Source organism: Phaseolus vulgaris, chromosome 2 (genome assembly GCF_051622355.1).
Source record: "Phaseolus vulgaris cultivar YP4 chromosome 2, ASM5162235v1, whole genome shotgun sequence".
Classification (NCBI taxonomy): domain Eukaryota; kingdom Viridiplantae; phylum Streptophyta; class Magnoliopsida; order Fabales; family Fabaceae; genus Phaseolus; species Phaseolus vulgaris.
This window is the reverse complement of record NC_143499.1, coordinates 49,425,036-49,449,649: the sequence shown is the minus strand read 5'-3', so window position 1 is coordinate 49,449,649 and position 24,614 is coordinate 49,425,036. Positions and strand designations below refer to the sequence as shown.

At 29.1% G+C, this 24,614-nt stretch overlaps 1 protein-coding gene and 1 pseudogene across 2 annotated transcripts in view; both read left to right on the top strand.

The window, feature by feature from the left end:
* LOC150029245 (vacuolar iron transporter 1-like) overlaps nt 1-19,943 on the top strand; it is a 40,965-nt gene extending 21,022 nt beyond the window's left edge. Inside the window, exon 4 of the mRNA XM_090299274.1 lies at nt 19,836-19,943. Coding sequence (XP_090155400.1) covers nt 19,836-19,857 — 22 coding nt within the window. The 3' untranslated portion in view covers nt 19,858-19,943. The remainder of the gene's footprint in view (nt 1-19,835) is intronic.
* LOC150029246 (TMV resistance protein N-like) lies at nt 8,036-19,567 on the top strand (annotated as a pseudogene). The gene is made up of 6 exons (XR_016519018.1): nt 8,036-8,598; nt 9,036-10,113; nt 10,189-10,485; nt 11,721-13,453; nt 15,280-15,295; nt 17,654-19,567. The product of XR_016519018.1 is annotated as a TMV resistance protein N-like (transcript).
* Nucleotides 19,944-24,614: the final 4,671 nt, after the last annotated feature.

Below are 24,614 nucleotides of genomic sequence, written 5' to 3'. Positions count from 1 at the left end.
ACGCCATTTCCACAAACGGCGACCATGTACACTGCAGAACGCCACTCTTACAAACGGCGACAATGTACATTGCAGAACGCCACTTCCACAAACGGCGATTATGTACACTGCAGAACGCCACTTTTACAATGTTTACCTTCTTTATTTTTTCGTAAAAATTTTTGGTAACTAATTCATAGTATTTTTTTAAACCATAAATTAAATAACAAAAAAAAATAATGACAAATTTATTGGCTTTGATTTTCATTTCACATGATTTTATGAACAAAATATAAATTATAATATTGAAAAATTAATGAATAAAATGATATAATATTGATAATTAAATGGAAACTTAACATGAGCTATACAATAAATTACTAATTTAAAAAAGTTATTTATATATTTTTATTAATGGCAATTGAATTTTTAAAAACTTTGTCTTTCTTTCTAAGATTTTCAAAATCCTAAATAAATAAAAATTCTTATGATTTTTAAACCAAAATTTGATTCAAAATTCTAAATATATCCATATCCTAAAATAATTAATGTCATTCTTGAATAAAAATCTAAAATTAATAAAATTTCTAAGTTTTTCAAAATCATAAATAAATACATATCCTAAATATTTTTATTTCCTACTTAAATAAAAATCTAAAAAAAATATATCCATTTTTACTTCCACAACGGCGACTATGTACACTGCAGAACGCCACTTCCACAAACGGCGACTATGTACACTGCAGAACGCCACTTTTACAATGTTTACCTTCATCATTTTTTTTGTAAAAATTTTTGGTAACTAATTCATAGTATTTTTTTTAAACCATAAATTAAGTCACAAAAAAAAAATAATGACAAATTTATTGGCTTTGATTTTTATTTCACATGATTTTATGAACAAAATATAAATTATAATATTGAAAAATTAATGAATAAAATGATATAATATTGATAATTAAATGGAAACTTAACATGAGCTATACAATAAATTACTAATTTAAAAAAGGTATTTATATATTTTTATTAATGGCAATTGAATTCTTAAAAACTTTGTCTTTCTTTGTAAGATTTTCCAAATCCTAAATAAATAAAAATTCTTATGATTTTTAAACCAAAATTTGATTCAAAATTCTAAATATATCGATATCCTAAAATATTTAATGTCATTCTTGAATAAAAATCTAAAATTAATAAAATTTCTAAGTTTTTCAAAATCATAAATAAATACAAATCCTAAATATTTTTATTTCCTACTTAAATAAAAATCTAAAAAAAATATATCGATTTTTACTTCCACAAACGGGGACTTTGTACACTGCAGAACGCTGCTTGCACAAACGGCGACCATGTACACTGTAGAACGCCACTCTTACAAATGGCGACCATGTACAGTGCAGAACGCCACTTCCACAAACGGCGACTATGTACACTGCAGAACGCCACTTTTACAATGTTTACCTTCTTTATTTTCTTCGTAAAAATTTTTGGTAACTAATTCATAGTATTTTTTTTAAACCATAAATTAAATAACAAAAAAAAAATAATGACAAATTTATTGGCTTTGATTTTCATTTCACATGATTTTATGAACAAAATATAAATTATAATATTGAAAAATTAATGAATAAAATGATATAATATTGATAATTAAATGGAAACTTAACATGAGCTATACAATAAATTACTAATTTAAAAAAGTTATTTATATATTTTTATTAATGACAATTGAATTCTTAAAAACTTTGTCTTTCTTTCTAAGATTTTCCAAATCCTAAATAAATAAAAATTCTTATGATTTTTAAACCAAAATTTGATTCAAAATTCTAAATATATCCATATCCTAAAATATTTAATGTCATTCTTGAATAAAAATCTAAAATTAATAAAATTTCTAAGTTTTTCAAAATCATAAATAAATACATATCCTAAATATTTTTATTTCCTACTTAAATAAAAATCTAAAAAAAATATATAGATTTTTACTTCCACAACGGCGACTATGTACACTGCAGAACGCCGCTTGCACAAACGGCGACCATGTACACTGCAGAACGCCACTTCCACAAACGACGACCATGTACAGTGCAGAACGCCACTTCCACAAATGGCGACCATGTACATTGCAGAACGTCACTTCCACAAACGGCGACTATGTACACTGCAGAACGCCACTTCCACAAACGACGACCATGTACAGTGCAGAACGCCACTTCCACAAATGGCGACCATGTACATTGCAGAACGTCACTTCCACAAACGGCGACTATGTACACTGCAGAACGCCACTTCCACAAATGACGACTATGTACACTTCAGAACGCATTTTTTAAACCATAAATTAAATCACAAAAAAAAAATAATGACAAATTTATTGGCTTTGATTTTCATTTAACATGACTTTATGAACAAAATATAAATTATAATATTGAAAAATTAATTAATAAAATGATATAATATTGATAATTAAATGGAAAATTAACATGAGCTATACAATAAACGTAACAGGGAGAAATGTAACAAGAACATTGTTAATAACAGTTCATTTGTAAGTTATGCTTTCCTCTACCATGTCTGTAATATGAAATATTTCTTCACTACTGATTTGTTTAAGTGCTCATTTTTTGGACAAAGAATTGTATGATCAAGATGGAAAAAAATTGTATAGAGGTTCTGCCACATGAATGTTGTAGAGGTGAACTAAAATGTTGGAAGACTAAGGTTTTGGACTGAAGAGTGTTGAAATTTAATAATTTGACAGAGTGCCTCATGTATTTGATGTATAATGTGAATGCATTAGATTTCAACATGTATAATGCATTAGACATTTCATTATTAATGTGAAGGAATCAATACAGTGCCTTACACCAGTCCACATTTTGATACTGTTCTTTTCATTTTATAGTTTTCTTTTACTATTTTCTTTATGGTATTTTTACTTCTAATGATTTGTAATATGCACCCTCGTAAATAAATAACTTTGGTTAAATATCCATTCACCTTTATGCAGTATCTAAATAAAATAAACAAAATCTAATTAAAGAGTATGGTGCATATGTGAACATATATGTGCATATTATTATTATAACATTTTTCTTCCAATGATATAGTAATAATAGTAAAAAAGTATAAAAAATTATTAATATAGTAATAATACTTTATAAATAATTATACATGTATTTGTTAATATATATATATATATATATATATATATGTTTTTTTTATATATTTATATTTATGTGTATATAAATATTTATTCAATAATTCAATAATTATCTACATATAAATCTTTATATATATATATATATATATTATATATATATTATATATTATAAATTAATACTAATCAATGTATTAATATATTATATATTATATTATGAGTTTATTTTATATATAACTTATACTTATATATATTATTATATTAAAATTTAAAAATGCCAAATATATGAAATATAATTATAATATTAATTAATTTTTAAATGCATTGAGGGAGCTCAACGTCTCACATTTTACATATTAATATGCTATTTATTATATATCCATAATCCTATTTCAATATTTGTGCGGTATGTCTTTTCATATTGGCAACTACTGACAATTATAATATTAATTAATATTTTAATATATTAATATTTACAAATCTAAAAATATGAAATGAAATGAAATATTATATTAATATTAATTAATTTCGAAATGTTTAGAATGAAACGTCAGAATGGATGGTGGCAAATTGAAAAACCCAAAAGTCTCACGTATTGGATATTAATATGTTATTTATAGGTGTGGTTTCTGAAATTATTGTATACACATAATCCTCTTTCATTGTTTGTGTTATAAGTCCTTTCATATTTCATATTTCATATTCTTCTCTTGATTTCTTCCTTTCATTTACGATGAAGATGATAACAACAACTGCTAAGAAAATTGTCGGACTGGATACCAAAGGCATGTTCTGGACATGAGTGTTAAGGGTGATGTATGTGTTTTCTTGGTTATGTTATTATATTTGATTTTCCAAACTTCAATGATTTGCTTACAGTTTTTATTTTGATTTTTAAATAACAGTATGGTATTGTGGATCGCACTTTTGCTATTGAATTTCAAAATGAACTTGATGACCACTAGCTGCTGGCAGATAATAACGGGAACACCCATGTTGTGATGTACAACATGGATTTGCTGAATCCTGAAATAACCTATGCATGGGGGAACTTACGTCATTTTTATGATCTTAAAGGAGAACATCGCGTATATTTCCGATACGTTGGTGATAACTGCTTTCATATTAATGTTTACATGAATGTTTTTTATTTTTTATTTTTAATTTATTATGTTTATATTTATTACACTCTTTATTGATGGTTTTCTTTGTGCTATTTGTTTTGACCATAAAATGTCATATACATAAAATAACTGTTTTATGATTTCACTTTTATTTATTTTTCAGATTTCACTTACAACATTAATTTTTTATTTTACTTTTATAATATAGTTTAAATCTTAAGTTATTTTTTATATCAATAGAAACATCAAAAGCAATCAATTTTTTATAAGAAAATCAAAAAAGAAATCATTTTTATGTTGCAACGAACACACAAACAACAATATGAAAAACAATAGAAGAAACAAACCGAGAAAGAGATGAAAAGAATCGACATAAATGATAAAAGTAAGAAACTTAAATAAAAAAACCCCAAAAAATATCATAAAAAAAATCAAAAATATAATATAAAATATTATTAATATATTAATAATAATAATACTTCATCAATCATTGTACCTAATAATTATATCTGGTTGATGTTGGACTACACCACCCACCACTCTTGAGGCTGCAATTATGACAACCCCAAAGGGATTGAAACTACTGCAGGTTAGGTGTGAATGCAATTAAAACAATTGTCCAACAAAAAGAAAGCAAGTAAACAAGAGAGAAAGCAATCATAAACATCACTTTTGTTCCTGGTTTGCTTTCTTGACATGTATCTTTGTAGGAAAAAAAACTAATGGTTTTGAAGAAGGATAATGCCACCATGTCATGGCTAATTCTCTTTTTCAGTCCTTAGTCCTCATTAACAACTTAAGACAGTTAAATACTTACAGAAAACTTTAAGCAAACAAGAAAGTTTGAAAAAAAAAATTAGAAAATTCCTTACATCTGATCTGCATGTGGCACATATTGAAAAAAATTGAACAAAATCAGAATATGGACGAAAACAGATAGCACTGTTCAGTAGAAACATTAAAATCCTACTCTGTATAATACAAAGGAAAATTACATAACATAATCCAATGCTGAAAATAGAAAATGAAATTTATATGCATTAGAAAATAGTTTTCTGCAAGAATACAAACTGTTATTCACCTTAAAAGCAAGAACTTAATTCCCACATGATATTGAATATGTATGAAACTATGAATTGAAATGGAAGAAAGAAAGTGCTCAAAACTACACATATTTAGCCTAATTTCATGATGGCAATTAAAAATTTACTTAATTCAAGAGGGCGTAAAACAGACCCAAAGCAAACATAGGTAAAGGTCTTCCACAAATTTCATGACAGATACTACCTTCCAATGTGATAACAAACAAATTTTGATACTTACAAATGACATTACACTGAAAACCAAAACAATTGATTTGAGGATATTATTCCCACCATCTTTGGGTTTAGCCATCTTGTTCTAGATTAAAATCATATTAGCCCCTTCCACTAAAAATGCTGCATTAGTCCATGTATGATAAACACATGCTTTATTTGAAGTCTTTTATTTACTGCTATTTGACAGCAAATTCATATAGCAGTAAGAAAGAATCATATTAAGTAGCAATGAAAAACCAGTATTGTCCTGTCAACCAGCAATGAGAAACTTACCCGTTTTTTGCTTGCATGGATGTACTGTTCAAGAGGAAGTATGTGAGTGAATATCTATGGTTTGGATCAAGGGATGTGCAGGGAAGTGAAGGAGAGGATATACTTGTGAACAGTAAATATCATCTCCCCTCAAAATAAAAAGATGTAGAGGGAAAGCCATGTCAGCATCCCTTATTTCCAAATTTACCCTCATTTGAATGTATCACAATGATTAATTTGAATGTATTAGTATTTTAAAAAATTTATTGTACAATGTTTAAAATAAAATAAAATAAAAATAATAAATATATATATATATATAATATTTAAAATGAAGAAACAAATCATAATAAATTTTAAGGAAGTTTTCAGTTTGTTTATTATTTTATAAAATATTATAAATCAGTGTAAAAAAATATAATTAAATAAAATATTCCATTTATATATTAGTTATTAGAGTAGATAAGGTAATACCTATTTTTCAAGTTCTAATCAGATATTTTATTAAATGTGGTTGAATTTAGTTTTATTTAAAGAAAAAAATATATTATATCTAATTAAAATTGAAAATATTACATGGGTTGGATCATGGTCATCACCAAAAGGTTATACTAAACATTTTTTATTTTATTTTATACTAAATATTTAATTTATTTAATACAAAAAAATTCCTAAAAACAATCCATCACTTAAAATAATTTTATTCTAACTTAAATTATTCATTAGAAACTGAAAATATAATTAATATATTTTCACGTATTTTTACATAATTTATTAATAAAAACTACACTTTATTATAAATATTAGTTATTAAATAAATTTAACTAACACAAATATTTAATAAAACAAAATAATAATAATTAATTATTGAACTATATCAGATTATACTACTAATACGTTTTTATCCTTATTTTTTTTTATGGAATCCTTTTTTATGGTTAATTAAGTTATATTTTTGTTATGTTGTATTTTGTAGATTGCTTTATTGTGAGGTTTTTTAATATTAAAAAATAGTAATTTTTTATTTATATATGATGTGATTTATTTTTTAATTTTATAATATATGTTTAATATTTAAAGAAATTATTTGAAATTTTGTTTTTATTTATTATTTTTGTTATGTTTATATTAATATATTTTTATATATAGTTATTATGTTTATGAGTTATAATTTATTTTATTATAAATTTTTCTGATTTTTTTTCTATTGTTAATTACGTTATATTTTTGTTGTTGTAGTGTTTTTTATTTTTCATTTCTAGAGGGTTTTTAATATTAAAAAATAATATCTTTTTATTTATATAAGATTTGATTTATTTTTCAATTTTATTACTTGAAGTTCTGTTTTTATTTAATTTGTTGAATACATATTTTTTTCTAATTATAGTTTTTATATTATACATATTTACATTTAACATATATTTTTTTAATTATAATTTTTAAATCTACGAAATGTGTGAAAGTTTTTCATTTTTAAACAAAAACAACTCATTTTATTATTAATTTTTTAATAGGCAAAGGTTAATCTGTAAAATAACATTTCACACCTTTAAAAAAAATTAAAATTCCCTCATAACCATCATATCACTCACAAATTCCCATAAACTTTTCTCAGACATCCACTCTAACATACCCCAATCCAAACACCCTCACTTTCTTCACACATCCTCACACATCCACTTCCTCAAATCCTCACACATCCCCTCCTCAATCCAAACAGAGCCTTAGTCTGCAAGCCTTCATTGTAGAAATTGCATCAGAGTCCTAAGTATTATAATCAAAATGTAATGTTTTGTAAAATCTAAAAAATTAATTTAAAATGTTACAGAAATAAGCTACCCACAAAAAATCAATAGATATTTATAATATATTAATTTATAAATAGACAGTGGGTGTAAAATTTATTAAGAAACATATTAATATTAATATATTGTTATTTGTAGTAATGTTATTGCTGTTATTCTTACACTATCTTTATTCATTTAGTCATATTAACCTAGTTTTATGTTTACTGGTTATTTTCTAAAATATGTTAAAGAAATAAATAAATTTAGTAAATATTGACACCATAATATAATATTCTACGAATTGTTGACTCTTCCATTGACTCAATGTTTCGTATCTGACAGACACAGCTGTGAAAGATATTTTGAGAAAATTGAAAGGCTTTTCCAATTTGTGGTAGAAATATATATTTTCCTTCCTAATAGAATATATGCAAGTTGCTCACAAACAAAGGGATCTGAGAGTTGCAGAGAAAGGAGAGAAAATCGATTCCAAGGTCAGGAAGTTCTTCATCATTGGCCATGTCTGCTTCTCTAACAAAGCATGATGTGTTTCTCAGCTTCAGAGGGGAAGACACACGTGACAACTTCATTAGCCACCTTCATCCAGCACTGCAAACGAAGAACATAGAAGCATATATTGATGAGACACTACCCCGGGGCCAAGAAATCTCAGATGCACTGCTCTCTGCAATAGAGGAATCAAAGATTTATGTCGTCGTTTTCTCCAAAAACTATGCATCTTCCACTTGGTGCTTGAATGAACTCACTAAGATACTTGAATGCAAGAAGAGATATGGAAGGGATGTGATACCTGTTTTCTACAAGGTGGATCCATCAACTATTAGGAAGCAGGAACAAAGATACAAAGAAGCATTCGATGAGCATGAGCAGCACTTTAAGCACGACAAAGTGCAAGGATGGAAGGATGCTCTCACAGAAGCTGCTGGACTTTCAGGCTGGGATTCAAAAGTCACCAGGTCATTATATTTATTACATGTATCGAGATAATCAGGATCTCTTTTCATTTACTAAAATTGTGTTCATCTCACCATAAATCAAGTGCTTCTTTTTTCATTTCTATTAGTCGGTCATAGATCTGAACCATATCACATGTTATAGCTTAACTTTGTACCTACAAGTATGCTCCCTAGTATCAGAAGTCAGCAACGGTTACTGTAGAATTTCTGCGATCATGATTTGCAATTACTAAACCAAGCAAACTAATATAGGAAGATAACGTCCTAAACTTACCTTCAACTTTTTAATTTATTTATTTTATCCAGAACTCGAAACTAGAATCGATATGTGAATCTATTCAATGATTTTCATTCTTCTTGACTCTGAAATTTTTCTTTAGTTTAGTTTAGCTTTTGTGCTTGAATTTTTATACTTTATTTTCTAAATCATCTGCCAGGACAGAATACATACTTGTTGAAAAAATTGTGGAAGATATTTTGGGAAAATTGAATCTTTATTCCACCAATTATGATAAAGAAATCATCGGCATTGAAAAACATACTGAAGGAATTCAGTCCTTGTTGCATCCTGAGTCACCGGATGTTCGGATCATAGGAATTTGGGGCATGGGATGAATAGGAAAAAGTACAATTTGTAATCAAATATATCACAAATTGGCATTGCAGTTTGATTCCAGCAGCCTTGTTTTAGACGTTCAAGAAAAAATACAAAGGGATGGAATAGATAGTATCAGAACAAAATATCAGTCTGAGCTTCTAAAGGAACAGAAATCCTCTTATTTACCATATTACAATGAAAGGCTCAAACGGACAAAGGTTCTCCTCATTCTTGATGATGTTACCGATTCAGCTCAACTTCAAAAATTAATAGGAGGGAGTGATAGTTTTGGGCAGGGCAGTAGAATCATTATGACCAGTAGAGATAGACAAGTGCTTAAGAATGCTGGAGCTGATGATATCTACGAAGTTAAGGAGTTGAATTTTTGTGATTCTATGAGACTTTTTAGTTTACATGCTTTTAAACAAAAATCTTCAGAAGAAATTGGTTACAGGGAACTGTCAGAAAAGGTGTTGAGATATGCAAAAGGGATTCCGTTAGCTCTCCAGATTTTGGGGTCATTGCTTTATGGCAGAACAAGAGAAGCATGGGAGAGTCAGTTGCAAAAGTTGAAAAAGGGCCAACATCTTGGTATTTTCAATGTATTAAAATTAAGTTATGATGGGCTGGAGGAGGAGGAGAAGAATATATTTTTTGACATAGCTTGCTTTTATAGAGGTCATGAGGAGATTGTGGTAGCAGAAACACTTGCTGACTGTGGTTTCTCTTCTAAGATTGGAATGGATATTCTCAAAGATAGGGGCCTAATATCTGTCCTTCATGGTACAATTCTGATGCACGATCTAATACAAGAAATGGGTAAAGAAATTGTTCGTAAAGAGTGTCCTCAGCATCCTGGAAAACGCAGCCGATTGTTTAATTATGAGGAAATTTGTGAGGTTTTAAGAAAGAACAAGGTATATTCTGTCATTAAGCATCCTGAAATGCAACATTTCATGCTTTTTTTTCTAATTACATTGATTTACTTTCAGGGGTCAGATGCAATACAGTGTATATCACTAGCATTACATAGTTTCAAAGTAAAAGAAGTTGTAGTACATGCACAAAGTTTCGAAAAGATGGACAATCTTAGGATGCTCATTTTCTACAGTGATTACGAAACAACTGTGTCTCTTGAATCATCTCTTGTAGGTCTGCCGGACACTCTAAAGATTCTTTATTGGAACGATTTCCCTCAAAGATTTTGGCCTCCAAAGTTTTGCCCACAAAATCTAGTGACTCTCGAGATGCCAGCCAGCCATCTTGAACAACTCTGGGAAGGAGATCAGGTTTTTGAAGCTATCTATGTTCCTTTGTGTTCTAAACTTTCAAAGATAAAAGTGAATTATAAAAGCATGTTTTGTGTATTATACATATACAGGTTTTCATTTGCAATTCCTTTGTGCCTTCTCCACATTATTCGATTTGAAATTTCTTTTATTTGAGTCATACTCAGCATACTTCTAATTAAAGATAATTATAAATTTAATAGTTTGCATATATTTTTTTAGACATATTGTCTAATGGCCCATGAATGTATTATCTACTTTGGAAGATCTTATATAGTTTTTTAATATGAAAAGGAGTTATGTAAATAAAATGGAATTTTATATAATTTAGTTAATTTAATTATAATTTTCATCATTTCTGAAAAATAAAAATTATATTTAATTTAATTACCCTGTCTTTATATTTTATCTTTAATAATATTTTAAAACAAAAAAAAAAAATTACATTGACAGAAGCCATATAAAAAATATTAAAGAAACAACGAAAACTTATAAGATAGAGGAAAGAAACTCCCAACGTGAAGAATTTTATGTTTAAACATTCTACTTATGAAACTTATGTGGTAAATCTTTACAATATTTAATTCCATATAATGAAAATTTGTAGGTTTAATTAAGTTTTAAGTATTTTATAAATTTGGTTATTTTCAAATTGAGGGTTTTATTAATTTTTTTATTCCATCGAGTATTCAAAAAATTTGTATTATTTAATTGAGTTCATGTTGTTTATTTTATATTATTTAATTAAAAATGTCTTAGATACTTTTTTTTATCATAACATAAACTTGAATATAATATACAATAAATTACAAATTATGTATTTAATAAAATAAATTATGGAAAGATGGACTTGTTTTAACTAAGGTTTAATTTTAACTCTGAGACAACACCATTTTATTTTGTGAGTTGATACATGCATAATATAAAGTATTTCGACATTGTGATCGATTATAAATTACTATCATAAGTTTTTGAATACATAATAAGTTTAGGTTCAAATGATTAGGATGTAATTTTAGGTAGGGAACAAAAAGACGTTAAATTTTGTGATTTTTTATAATAACTATAAAATTTATAGGCAGAGTTTTGTTAGTCCACAGTGTGGTTTTTTTAACAGTGGTTTTTAAGTAATGTAAAATATAAACTCAATAGATAGTAGCTAATAGTTTAAATAGGAAGAAAAATAGATAAAGTAGTTTTTATTTGTTATCTCATTCATTTACTTTTTCTGGCAGATTTTACCCAACTTGAAAAGGCTCGACCTGAGTAGTTCTTGGAAACTTACTAGAATACCAGACCTTTCTACGTCACCAAATATTGAAGAAATAAAGCTGAGTTATTGTTCAAAGTTGATTCAAATTCACTCTTCGATATTCCTCACCAAGCTCAGTTATTTATGTTTAGATTATTGTTCTGATCTCGAAAGTGTAAATATTCCGAGCAACATTTTATCCACATCACCAGGATGGATTACTCTTTTCTGTTGTGAGAAGCTTAATATGTTTTCATTGGGTGAACATCAAGATAAATTTCTCCCTCATGTCATACTGGAGCGTGAGGAACCGGATATGATGAAAGAGATAAATGCTAATAATGCAACAGACTCAGAATACTCAGAAGTGTTCAACAGTCTCTTGTATGGTGTGCCCATAAAATTTAGTGGCAAGAATTTCTCTCGCTTAGATCTCAGTGGTTGCTCAAAATTAGAAAATTTACCCGAGATTCTGGACACGTTGGAAGATCTAAAGGAGCTCTTCTTAGACGACACAGCCATACATGCACTACCTTCATCCTTGTACCGTTTAGTAGGGCTTCAACAACTGAGCTTGCGCCGTTGCTGCAATCTTCAGATTATTCCATCTTCCATTTTCAATTTGAAGTTGAGGAACCTTGATTTGGGTGGTTGCTCAAGCCTGAGGACCTTCCCAGAGATCACAGAGCCTTCTTCATTTGCCAATTTGGTTAATCTTCAATCCCTGGAGCTCCAAGGGTGCATTGATCTCGAGTCACTTCCAAACTCCATTGTTAATCTGAAGCTTCTCTCTAAACTTGATTGTTCGTGGTGTGCCAAATTAACAAAAATTCCAAGACACATTGGTAGCTTGACGTCATTAATGGAACTGTCACTGCGTGGTAGTGGAATCGTGAGCCTTCCTGAGAGCATTGCTCATCTTTCAAGCTTGAAATCGCTTGATTTAAGCAAGTGCAAAAAGCTTGAATGCATCCCACAGATTCCACCATTTCTAGAACAACTCAAGGCATTGGATTGCCCATCCATTAGAAGAGTGATGTCAAATTCTCTTGTTCCAAACTTGTCAAATTCCAAAGAGGGCGTATTCAAATTTCTTTTCACCAATGCTCAACAACTGGATTCAGGTGGTCGTGCTAACATTGAGGAGGATGCAAGGCTTAGGATGATCGACGATGCATATAGGTGTGTGTTCTTCTGTTTTCCAGGGAGTGCAGTTCCTGGTTGGTTCCATTTTCGTGGCAAAGGACGTTCACTGACTATAAATGAAGATTTAAGTTTCTGCAGCGATGATAGGCTCACTGGTTTCGCTTTGTGTGTTGTTCTTGGAGTGTTAGATATTAAAGGTGGATATGGTTCTTTTCGTTACAGCCTAAAATTTAAATCTGATGATGATGGCACACATATCATTCGAAATAATGATGAGTTAAACAACTTTTTAAAATGGGATGGCAGATTTCTTGATAAAGATCACACATTTGTGTGGAAATTTAACTTGGAGTCCCTAAGGGCGAGCAGCATGAGCCTTAGGCTGTGTGATGCTCGCAGCTTCACTTTTGAGATCAGTCATATGGTGACAATAAAAGAATGCGGCATATGCCCTCTTTATTCCAAAAAGAAAGATGATGAATATAGTGGTGCTATTCACATTCAAGAATCCAGTCCAAGCAATGTTGCACAGTCTTCAAGGGAAGATAGGAAGAGAAAGGCCGAAAGCTAGCCAGTCAACTAGTCTCTTGCTCTTCTTCTAATTAGTCTTTCATTGGTGAGGATCAAAACTGGCTTATCGTAATACTTCTACATTACAAGTGTTCAAATTTTATCATGAATTTCTCATTTTTAATTTATTTTGTTTTATTTACATTTTCAATGGCATTTTACTGTTGGGTTCGTTCATTGTTGGACAAAGATTTCTAAGTTATTGTTAGATATAGTTTGATGTTTGTGTTGAGCATGAGATGGGGTGCTCTGTTGTCCCAGAGTTGCATTCTCTTCAAATTCTTTATATTTCGGTTTCATTAACTTCTTTAGCATATTTGGGTTGCATTTGCAGTGAACTCATTATGGAATCCTGAGGAGCTGCATTCGAAAGGGTAATTGGTAAATCCTCTTCATATCATACTTTTCTCCATCCTATGGAATATCTTATCATTGTATTAGGTTTGTGCATGGAGCTGTAAAACCAGAAAATTCTGAGCTTGGTTAGTGAAACCTCATATTTCTTATTAATCTTGGTTTATTCATATTGAGGCACCTTGTTTTGTTTCATGTGGGTGATGTGTGAGGATGTTATATTGTACTTGTAGCACATAGGGATCATATATATAAGATTTATTTTTTTCTCAGCGCTATACAAAATATTTAATAAAAAAAATTAAGTGAAATATATTATTCTTTGACCAAAAAGTGTTAATTAAAATTTCAATCTCAAATAAATGTCTTTATAGTAATAAAATTATCTAAAAATGATAAATACATTATTAATAATTAATACAATTGGCTGTGGGAGATTTTTTAATTTTTTTATGGAAATGTTATTATATATGATCTAAAAAAATGCTATTTTTTATGATTTAAGATGCAGCTTGGGTTATTAAAAATTGCTACAAATATTATTTTCAGCTATTAAAATAATTATCAAAACTTGTTTGTTATTACCATTTTGAATGGCTACTGGTATTTTTTTATTAGAAAAGAATAATCAGGAGATAGCAGTTAAAAATAATCATAATACTATCCTACAATCAGTTTTCCTACTTTTTTATTTAACAATTTAATTTATATTTTAATTAAATAATATAATTTAATATTTTATTATTATATAGAGTTGTTAAACTGTTGTTATAATGTGAAAAACGGTGTCAAAATAGTTTATTTTTCCTGATTTATATAACTAGAATAAAAAAAAATAGTCACGTGCCTGCATGTAATAAAACCTCACAATATCTTAGCCCAAGAAAACATGTTAACCTAAAACAATTCAGCCAACAAATAATTATAATACAAAAAAATCTTAAAAGAAACAAGTAATATTTTAATCTGTAAATGAAAACTATCATTTTAATATCTAAAAATGAAATTGTATAATTATAATTTCAACATTAAAAAAAAAAAAATGAAATACTAGAGCGATAATTGTCCCTAGACTGCATTAATTAATTTAATCAGAAACGCACCCAATCTCTCTATAGAGTGTTTGTTTTCTTACTTTATAAGAGATATTTATATGTGCGTAGTCTCCACTACAGGATACATTACCAAAAAGAATTATATATATATATATATATATATATATATATATATATATATATATATATGATATATAACACATTGTAACTCTAAATTCTCAAAATTATTTATATATAAATATACATCACAAAAATAGTAATATTTGATTCAATTATTTTTGTAGTCCCTATATTAATAGACAAAATTTAACTTCATTCTCAATTTAGTCTCAACTTTTTAAAACAATTTGTGTGGTTCCAACTTTTTTTTAAAACAATTCAATGTGATAACAACACATATAACATATAACTTAGCAGTTGCAGAATCATTAAGGTAAAAATATTTTAATAAGGACAATATACTAGAAGGAATCACATTGAATTGTTTTTAAAAAAATTAAATCATATTGAACTTTTTAAAAATCTGAATTGACTTTTGATCATTAATATAAAGACTAAAAAGATAATTAAATTTAAATAAAATATAATTTTCTAAACCTATTTGACATCTCTAATGTCACGTACAATATTATTTGTTTTCATATTAAGTACGATATTAACCGTTCAGGCATTCACTCACTAAGGATTAAATACAATATAGTACATATATAAGTCCATTTATACTTTCACGCCAAATCACACTATAGTAAATTACACCTAAGTCATTTCGATCCAAGAATACATGAATCTTCAACTATAATTCAAAACAATCTATCATACTCAACTTCTCAACCTTTCATGCTTTAATTGATGTGATCATATCATAACTGATGCACAAAATATCTTTTTTCCTGTAATGAGTTTTGTGTTTGATACTTCGACTCATTAGGGTCATAATACAATCTCAGATATCTCTCGTCACATGTTCATAAAAAGGTCAAAATATACCTATAAATGACCTAAAAATAAATGGTCATCAATTGAATCACATACAATGTATAACATGAGGTATATCATATACTTGTGTATACATATTCATGCATCTTATCATCGTCATCATTAGTTTTATAGATACAAACACTTGGCTAAATCACACAACAACATTTCACTACTAGAGTTAAATTCTTTGGACGAGTTTATCTCGCTTGAACAACCTTGTTTCCTAACCCAAAAGAAGACTTCTTTGCTTGAATGATTCCACATTGTTTGAACGACAACAATTGCATATAAGAGAGAATTAAAACGATCTCTCTCTTGCTTAATCAACCTCTTGTCGCTTGAGCGAATATCTCTAAAAAGAGAGAGACTTCGACTTCAACTTCATTCAAACATTTTAGCAATGGTACATGTTGCAATATCCAACAAGTCATAGAAGCATAAAGTACACCACTTCATCTCTTAGGCTCTGTTTGCTTCCATGGATGTATTGTTCACAAGAAAAGAAGTGAGAGGATATCAATTGTTTGGATCCATGGTTTTACAGGGAAGAGGAGGAGAGAATATACATGTGAACAGTAAATATCTTTTTCCCTCAAAATGAAAAGATGTAGAAGGAAAACCACATCAGCATGTGTTATTTCTGAATTTACCCTCATTCATCTACAAGGGTTTTTAATATTAAAAAATAGTATTTTTTATTTATATAAGATGTGATTTATTTTCTAATTTTATAGTATATATTTAATATTTTAAGAAATAATTTGAAGTTCTTTTTTTATTTAATTTGTTATTGCGTTTATATTAATATATTTTTTTTTATAATTATTATGTTTATAAGTTAGTAATTTATTTGATAATAGTTTTTTATGAAATTATTTCTATTTTTAATTACATTATATTTGATAATAGTTTTTTTAATTTTCATTACTATAGGTTTTTAATAATAAAAAATATTATCTTTTATTTATATAAGATCTGATTTATTTTCTGATTTATTTTCTAATTTTATAATGCATGTTTAATATTTTAAGAAATTATTTGAAGTTTTTTTTTTATGTAATTTGTTGAATATATTTTTTTATAATTATAATTTTTAAATTATATCTATTTATATTTAATATATATTTATTTTCTAATTTTAATTTTTAAATCTATGAAATATGTGAAAGTTGTTTATTTTTAAACAAAAATAAATCATTTCATTATTAAAAAAATTTAATAGCCAAGGATAAATTTGTAAAGTAAGATTTAACAATTTAAAAAAAAATTAAAACTCCCTCACAACTATAATATCAGTCACAAACTTCCATAAAATTTCTTCACACATTCCCTCTAACGTACCCCAATTCAAACAACCTCACTTTCTTCCCACTTTCTTCTCACATCCTCACACATTCACTCCTCAATCCAAACACACACTTAGAGTTGAAAGTCTTGCATTGGCTAGAAATTGGTATGATGAACAACATATAAAGAAAATTCGTAAACCTATTAATTTAAAATTTTGGATTGAAAGTGATGTCTTGATATGTTATATGAATTTGTTTAGAGTTCATTAATGCCAAATATTTCTTAAGTTTAAGTGATATTATCCCAAAATCAAGATTTCACCAACAAAAATTAAGGATGAGTAGAAATCATTATTATTATTTAAATTTTTAAGATATTACTTATAGTTTCAAGATCTTATATAGTTTTTTAATATGAAAAGTAGTTATGTAAATGGAATTTTATATAGTTTAGTTAATTTAATTATAATTTTCATCATTTCTGAAAAATAAATTAGTTTACCGAAGAAAAATAGATAAAGTAGTTTTTATTTGTTACCTCATTCATTTACTATTTGTGGCAGAATTTACCCAACTTGAAAAGGCTCGACCTGAGTCGTTCTTGGGAACTTACTAGAATACCAGACCTTTCTACGTCACCGAATATTGAAGAAATAAACCTGAGTGCTTGTTACAAGTTGATTGAAGTTCACTCTTCGATATTCCTCACCAAGCTCAGATATTTATGTTTAGATAATTGTTTTGATCTGAATAGTGTAAATATTCCCAGCAACATTTTATGCACATCACCAGGATGGATTACTCTTTTCCGTTGTCGGAAGCTTAATATGTTTTCATTGAGTGAACATCAAAATAAATTTCTCCCTCATGTCATACTGGAGCGTCAGGAACCGGATATGATGAAAGAGATAAATGCTAATAATGCTACAGACTCAGAAGACTCAGAAGACTCAGAAGTGTTCAACAGTCTCTCTGGCTTAGATCTCTCTGACTGTTCTTCTCTTACAATCTTTCCAATTGACCTTTCTGATATGAAATTCATACATCAACTTTGTCTCAGTGGTTGCTCAAAATTGGAAAATTTACCCGAGATTCAGGACACATTGGAAGATCTAAAGAAGCTCATCTTAGACGACACAGCCATACATGCACTACCTTCATCTTGGACACGTTTGGTAGGGCTTCAACAACTGAGTTTGAGATGTTGCTTGAATCTTGAGATTATTCCATCATCCATTGGAAGCCTCACCAGACTATGCAAGTTAGACCTTACCCACTGTAGTTCACTTCAAACTTTTCCAAGCACCATTTTCAATTTGAAGTTGAGGAGGCTTGATTTGTGTGGTTGTTCAAGCCTGAGGACCTTCCCAGAGATCAGGGAGCCGGCTCATACTTTTGCTCACATTAACTTAACATCTACGGCTGTTAAAGAACTGCCTTCCTCATTTGCCAATTTGGTTAATCTTCGATCCCTGGAGCTCCCCAAATGCACTGATCTCGAGTCACTTCCAAACTCCATTGTTAATCTGAAGCTTCTCTCTAAACTTGATTGTTCGGGGTGTGCCAAATTAACAGAAATCCCAACACACATCGGTCGCTTGACGTCATTAGTGGAACTGTCACTGCGTGATAGCGGAATCGTGAACCTTCCTGAGAGCATTGGTCATCTTTCAAGCTTGAAATTGCTTGATTTAAGCGACTGCAAAAAGCTTGAATGCATCCCACCGATTCCATCATTTCTACAACAACTCGTGGCATTGGATTGCCCATCCATTAGAAGAGTGATGCCAAATTCTCTTGTTCTAAACTTGTCAAATTCCAAAGAGGGTGTCTTCAAATTTCATTTCACCAATGCTCAACAACTGGATTCAGGTGGTCGTGCTAACATTGAGGAGGATGCAAGGCTTAGGATGACCGACGATAGATATAGGTCTGTGTTCTTCTGTTTTCCAGGGAGTACAGTTCCTGGTTGGTTCCATTTTCGTGGGAAGGGACATTCACTGACTATAAATGAAGATTTAAGTTTCTGCAGCAATGATAGGCTCACTGGTTTCGCTTTGTGTGTAGCTTTTGGAGTGTTAGATACGAATTCTGTTAGAGGTAGATATGGCTTTTTTCGTTACAGCCTAAAATTTGAATCTGATGATGATGGCACACATATCATTGCAAATAATCATATGTTAAACAGATATTTCAAATGGAATGGTGAATACAGAGTTGTTGATAAAGATCACACAATCGTCTGGAAATTTAACTTGGAATCCCTAAGCCCTAGGCTGTGTGATGCTCGCAGCTTCACTTTTGAGATCAGTCCTGACGTTGGCATCACAATAAAAGAATGCGGCATATGCCCTCTTTATTCCAAAAAGAAAGATGATAAATATGGTGGTGCTGTTGACATTGAAGAATCCAGTGGAAGCAATGTTGCTTCTCGTTAATACTTCTAAATTACAAGGTTCAACACGTTGAATTTTTATTAAGAATTTCTCGTTTTTAATGTATTTTGTTTTATTTACATTCTCAATGGCATTTTAGGAGTGGGTTCGCTCAATTGTTGATTAAGATTTCTGAATTATTGTTAGATGTAGTTTGATGTTTGTGTTCAGCATGAGATGGGTTGCTCTGTTGTCCCAGAGTTGCATCTTCTTGAAACTCTTCATATATAGTTTCATTAACTTCTTTAGCATATTTGGGTTGCATTTGTAGTGAAGGCATTATGAAATCCTGAGGAGCTCCATTTGAAATGGTGATTGGTAATTCCTCTTCATACTTTTCTCCATCCTATGGAATCTCATATTCCCAGTTTTACAACAATGTACCTGTTTATGCTAATTAATGCTGATTGAATATCATATCATTGTATAGGTTTGTGCATGGAGCTGTAAAATCCTGAGGAGCTGTAAAATCAGAAACATTTGAAGGAACAGAAATTGAATATAAAACTTGAAAACCAAGTTGAAAGACTTCTCACAAGTTGAACACCAATTGTCACAAGATTCTCTCACATAGCTTCTCATTTTTTTACCCTCACTCCTCTTCTCATTTACATTATTATAGAATTTGTAAACCTTTATTCAAAAAACAATTATATTGTTTTTTGAAAATAATATTACAAATATGAATAAACTATTTAAACAGAAATGAAATATTAATAGAATTTGTTTATGGATAAAATATATTTGGAGTTATATAAAAAAAATTCAAATTTAGTTTTTGTAATCTATTTTTTTTTCTTATTTTTGCTTGTTTAAATTAGAAATGTTTCTGTCTAAAGGTAATTTTTGTGGCGAATACTATTTTTGTTTAAAATCATATTACCACTTGAAATATATTTGTAAGACTCTAGTTGGAATAATTTTCCCTCTGAATTATAGAAAAGTAATTATTACATATTTCACATTGATACTACAAGTCAAGATCGACACAAGATAATTACCAAAAATTATTTTGTATATTTGAGAATAAAGTTAAAATCAGCCTGAATACAAAAACACAAGTGAAATGCATTTAAAAGAAAAGCGAGAACATTAAAAAAAGTTCAATAGAGTTTAAAATTAAAGTATCGTTTATTACAATTTATAAGTTTAATTGTACATTTATAAGTTTAATCATCCATTTGACCCATATAGTTAAAAGATTTTTTATTTCAGTTTTTATACCAAAAGACATCTCCTTTAAGTCTTATACTAAAGGGATATGTTTTCAATATAAAACTGAAAAAATTTATAATATAAAAGTTTAATTAGTATGGATGTTTGGTAATCTCCTCTATTAAATTTATAATTACAATCATAAAAGCAGGCCAGAACATATTCCAAAGAGTAGAATATAATTGCTTCTAAATTAGATAAAATTTGCTATAGTATTAGATTTCTACATATGAACAATATAAATACCAAATCTAAGTACCAATTTTGTATCAGATATTTTCCAGAGAACAAAAATGATATAACCATTAAACTGCTAGTAACAAAGAACTTGAATTCTTATCATAAATATCTCAGAACTTCTAAATTCTCCTGAGTCCTTTTGCAATCTCAAAGGAAATTTTCTTCCCTAAAGCATCAAGAACGGGACACGTAGGTGAGCTTAGAAGCCTACAAACACAATCTATTGTTAATGTTATGCATGAACAGAAAAAATAAAATAACACTGCCAAACCTCCTTGAGAGACCAGTTGTACACTCAAACATATAGCTGAACAAACTCCAAAACAAAATAAAAGGCAGAGTTAAGTCTGTAAAACTAATACAGAAATAAATTTAAAACTTATGTAACAAAAAAATCCACAATGTAAGAGGCACAAGGAAAAAACAAAGTCGATATAAAACACCAACCATCAGTGCATGACAGCTCTGGATTCATTCCAGGGTTTGCTTTTACAACCCGCACATAAAGCAAAGTACCTATCTGCAACTGATGCATTAGGCAAAATAGATTACAACCTACATAAATGTGATAGACCAACCAGACAAAACATGGCTTAACACCCAGATGAGAACAAAGTCAAGTTGCTAGTTTGACATCCAAATCAAAAGAGGAAAAAAAAAATGTACATGAATTTTACACTTCATGTTTTACAAGAATTAATTACAAAATACACTTCAGAAGACTTAATTAGGTTAACCAAGGTGATATGTGGCAGTGGCAAAGTTCATTAATGGAAAAAACACGCACTCTTCATGGTCCTAATTGTAAGGATCTAGAAAATAACCTTAGAGTAGAAATGATATATTTTAAATGATACCTGAATATTTTATTATTAAAATGAAAAAGGACATATAAATAGAAAAATCAGTTATTCAGTTTCATTTAAGAAAAACCACCATCTCTCTGAAAGTTTCCTTTTCCTTTCTCTCCCTTCACTTTAAGATTCTGATCTCTTCTCATCAGTTTGACGATTAGAGTATACCGTTAGACTCCTGGTAGCGAAGATTACAAGACTGCCCGATCAGAATCTCTTATAGAGTAAGTTCAGTTTTGTTCCTCTTTTTTCTTTTCTCCCTTTTATGTAAGATTCTGACTTCCTCGCTTATCAGGATCGGGGTCTGCCGTTGGACTCCTGTTAGTGAACCTATAAGTTTGCCGGATCAAAATCTCAGATAGAGTAAGTTCCTTCTTGGCCCCTTTTTCTTTTGAGTTAATTTTGATCTTATTAGATTTTGTACGGGTTAATCTTAGATTTTGTACGGGTTAATCTCTGTTAACTCAAGGTCTAGTTATATAGTTAGATTTTGATTAGGACTCTGTGGTGCAGGTTAATTACCTTTAGGTTTTTAGTAGATTTGGAGCTCTTAGTGAGCCTCAGCTAAAGTTCAGGTAAGGGAAGCTAGTCTTATTATTTTCAATGAAACCCTAGGTTAGAAGATTCTGGATTTGGAGGTGACGTGGCCACCAATTTCAATTGTTTTTGCTTGCAGGATTGTCTCTTTTGAAGAGTAAAGTAATATATTGACTGAAATGGTTGATTTTGAATCTTTTATATTGATTTTAAGGTGAATAATTTGTTGAAACTGTTTGTGATTGAAAATTGAAAGTGTTTGAAGGATAATATAAATGAGTTGAATCTTTTTGAATATTTTGTTGAATTACTTTGATGAGAAGTAGTTGTGTGATTTCAGATGATGATTGACTTAAAGAGCATATATTTTGAATATTTCTTGATGATTCAGTTTATGAACTAAAATTGTCTGTGACAATTTTTAAAGTAAATTATGAGTTGATTATTTTGAGAGCTATGTTGATTGTAATCTGAATTCTGGTGTTTTTGAGATGAGTGATCAAACTTTAATTTTCATGTTGTGGCTTCCTCATCCTTTTTATTAAATACTGTTGGATATAGTTGTAGTTGAAAGATAATTTTATTTCATTCTCCTTTTATTGTCTCTCTTTTTGGATAGTAAAACTTGATGTTATTTAGATACACTTTGGAATCCTTTTGATTCAAGACATTTATATGATTAGTGAATGAATTGTTGGGTGTTTTGGAAATTCTAAATTGTGGAATGATTTGATTGTTTGATGTGGGAGATTTTAATGTTTAGAATATATTTTTAATCAAAACATAGTATTTTCAGGAAAGAAAATACCGTGTTAAGATTGTTTAGGATGTGCATTGACTAGGGATTCGTCTAGAAGGAAATATCCTGACTCTCCTGAGATAATGAAATCATATAGATGAAGTTATTCGGGTGGTGAGAGTCGAAGGAGGTTCATATGAATGGGTAAGTTGTTTAAAAGATAACTAACTTGACCTGTCATACTAGGAGAGATATGATATTGAGATTCTTTATGCGCATAACTGTGTGGATTTCACAGTGAGATAGTATGACAGGTGCAGATCTCTGAGTCTAAGTAACGCACGAGTCTTCCGGAAGTAGAGTCAAGAGTCTATGTGTTATGAGTCAGTAGAAGTCCGACATATGAAATATGAATTTTATGAATGTAATAGACACTTGATGGTTTGAGAAATCGTATGAAAATTGATGAATTATACTTATTAATTTAAAATTTGAATTATATCAAAACTTTTTATATAGATAGCTTACCCTGTTATTTGTTTGTGTTTGTTTCTTTATCTATGATGATCGTGTTTTACACGGGAGCAGATGAGATTGCAGGTAATAGAGCTCCTTATTGAGCAACTGGAGAATGAGATAGTTTTATTTGAATACTTTGTTTTGTTGTTAAAACTTTTGATGTATATATGGGTAAAATTTAGAATGTTACACTAATTACACCCTAAAAGATAAATAGAAACAAAAAAACTGTTTTTTAGGACTTAAGCATAAGGGGAGAGAACCTAACCCAAAATACTAGTCCATTACGTGAGAGAGAGTCCCAAAGTACTAAATCAAGTAGTTCATCCATTTCAATGTGGAACTCCTACCAATGCACTCTTTCCTTTCTAAAATTATAATGTCTCAATCGTCTGAGCAATCTTATCTATAGAAGGGTGAGAATTTTAGTTTAAAAATTATAACTATGAAATCTTTTAACCTATAAAGGCATATGGGTGCTGACAAATGGGAAAAAGTATCTTGGACAAGGATGAGATATATAGAGAGAGAAGAAATATGTTTTATTCTTACACTATTTTTTATTCCTGTTATTCTTACACTATCTTTATTCATTTAGTCATATTAACCTAGTTTTATGTTTACTGGTTATTTTCTAAAATATATTAAAGAAATACGATTCTTTATTAGTAAAAGGTATGAAAAAAGGATTAAAAATAAATAAATTGAGTAAAAGTATTAAAGAAACTACTCGTATTAATGCTGTATAAAGCTACACACCATAATACTGTGCGAATCGTTAGACTCTTCCATTGACTCAATATTTTAATTTAATAAATGGCGCAAGAACCAAGAAGTTTCTTTGAGATTCAAAATCAATTTCAGATTTTATCTAAGGAGGCATAGCTATCTTTCCACGCGTGATAATGATATAAACTTAGATTCCATAATTATTTTGCAAATTGTT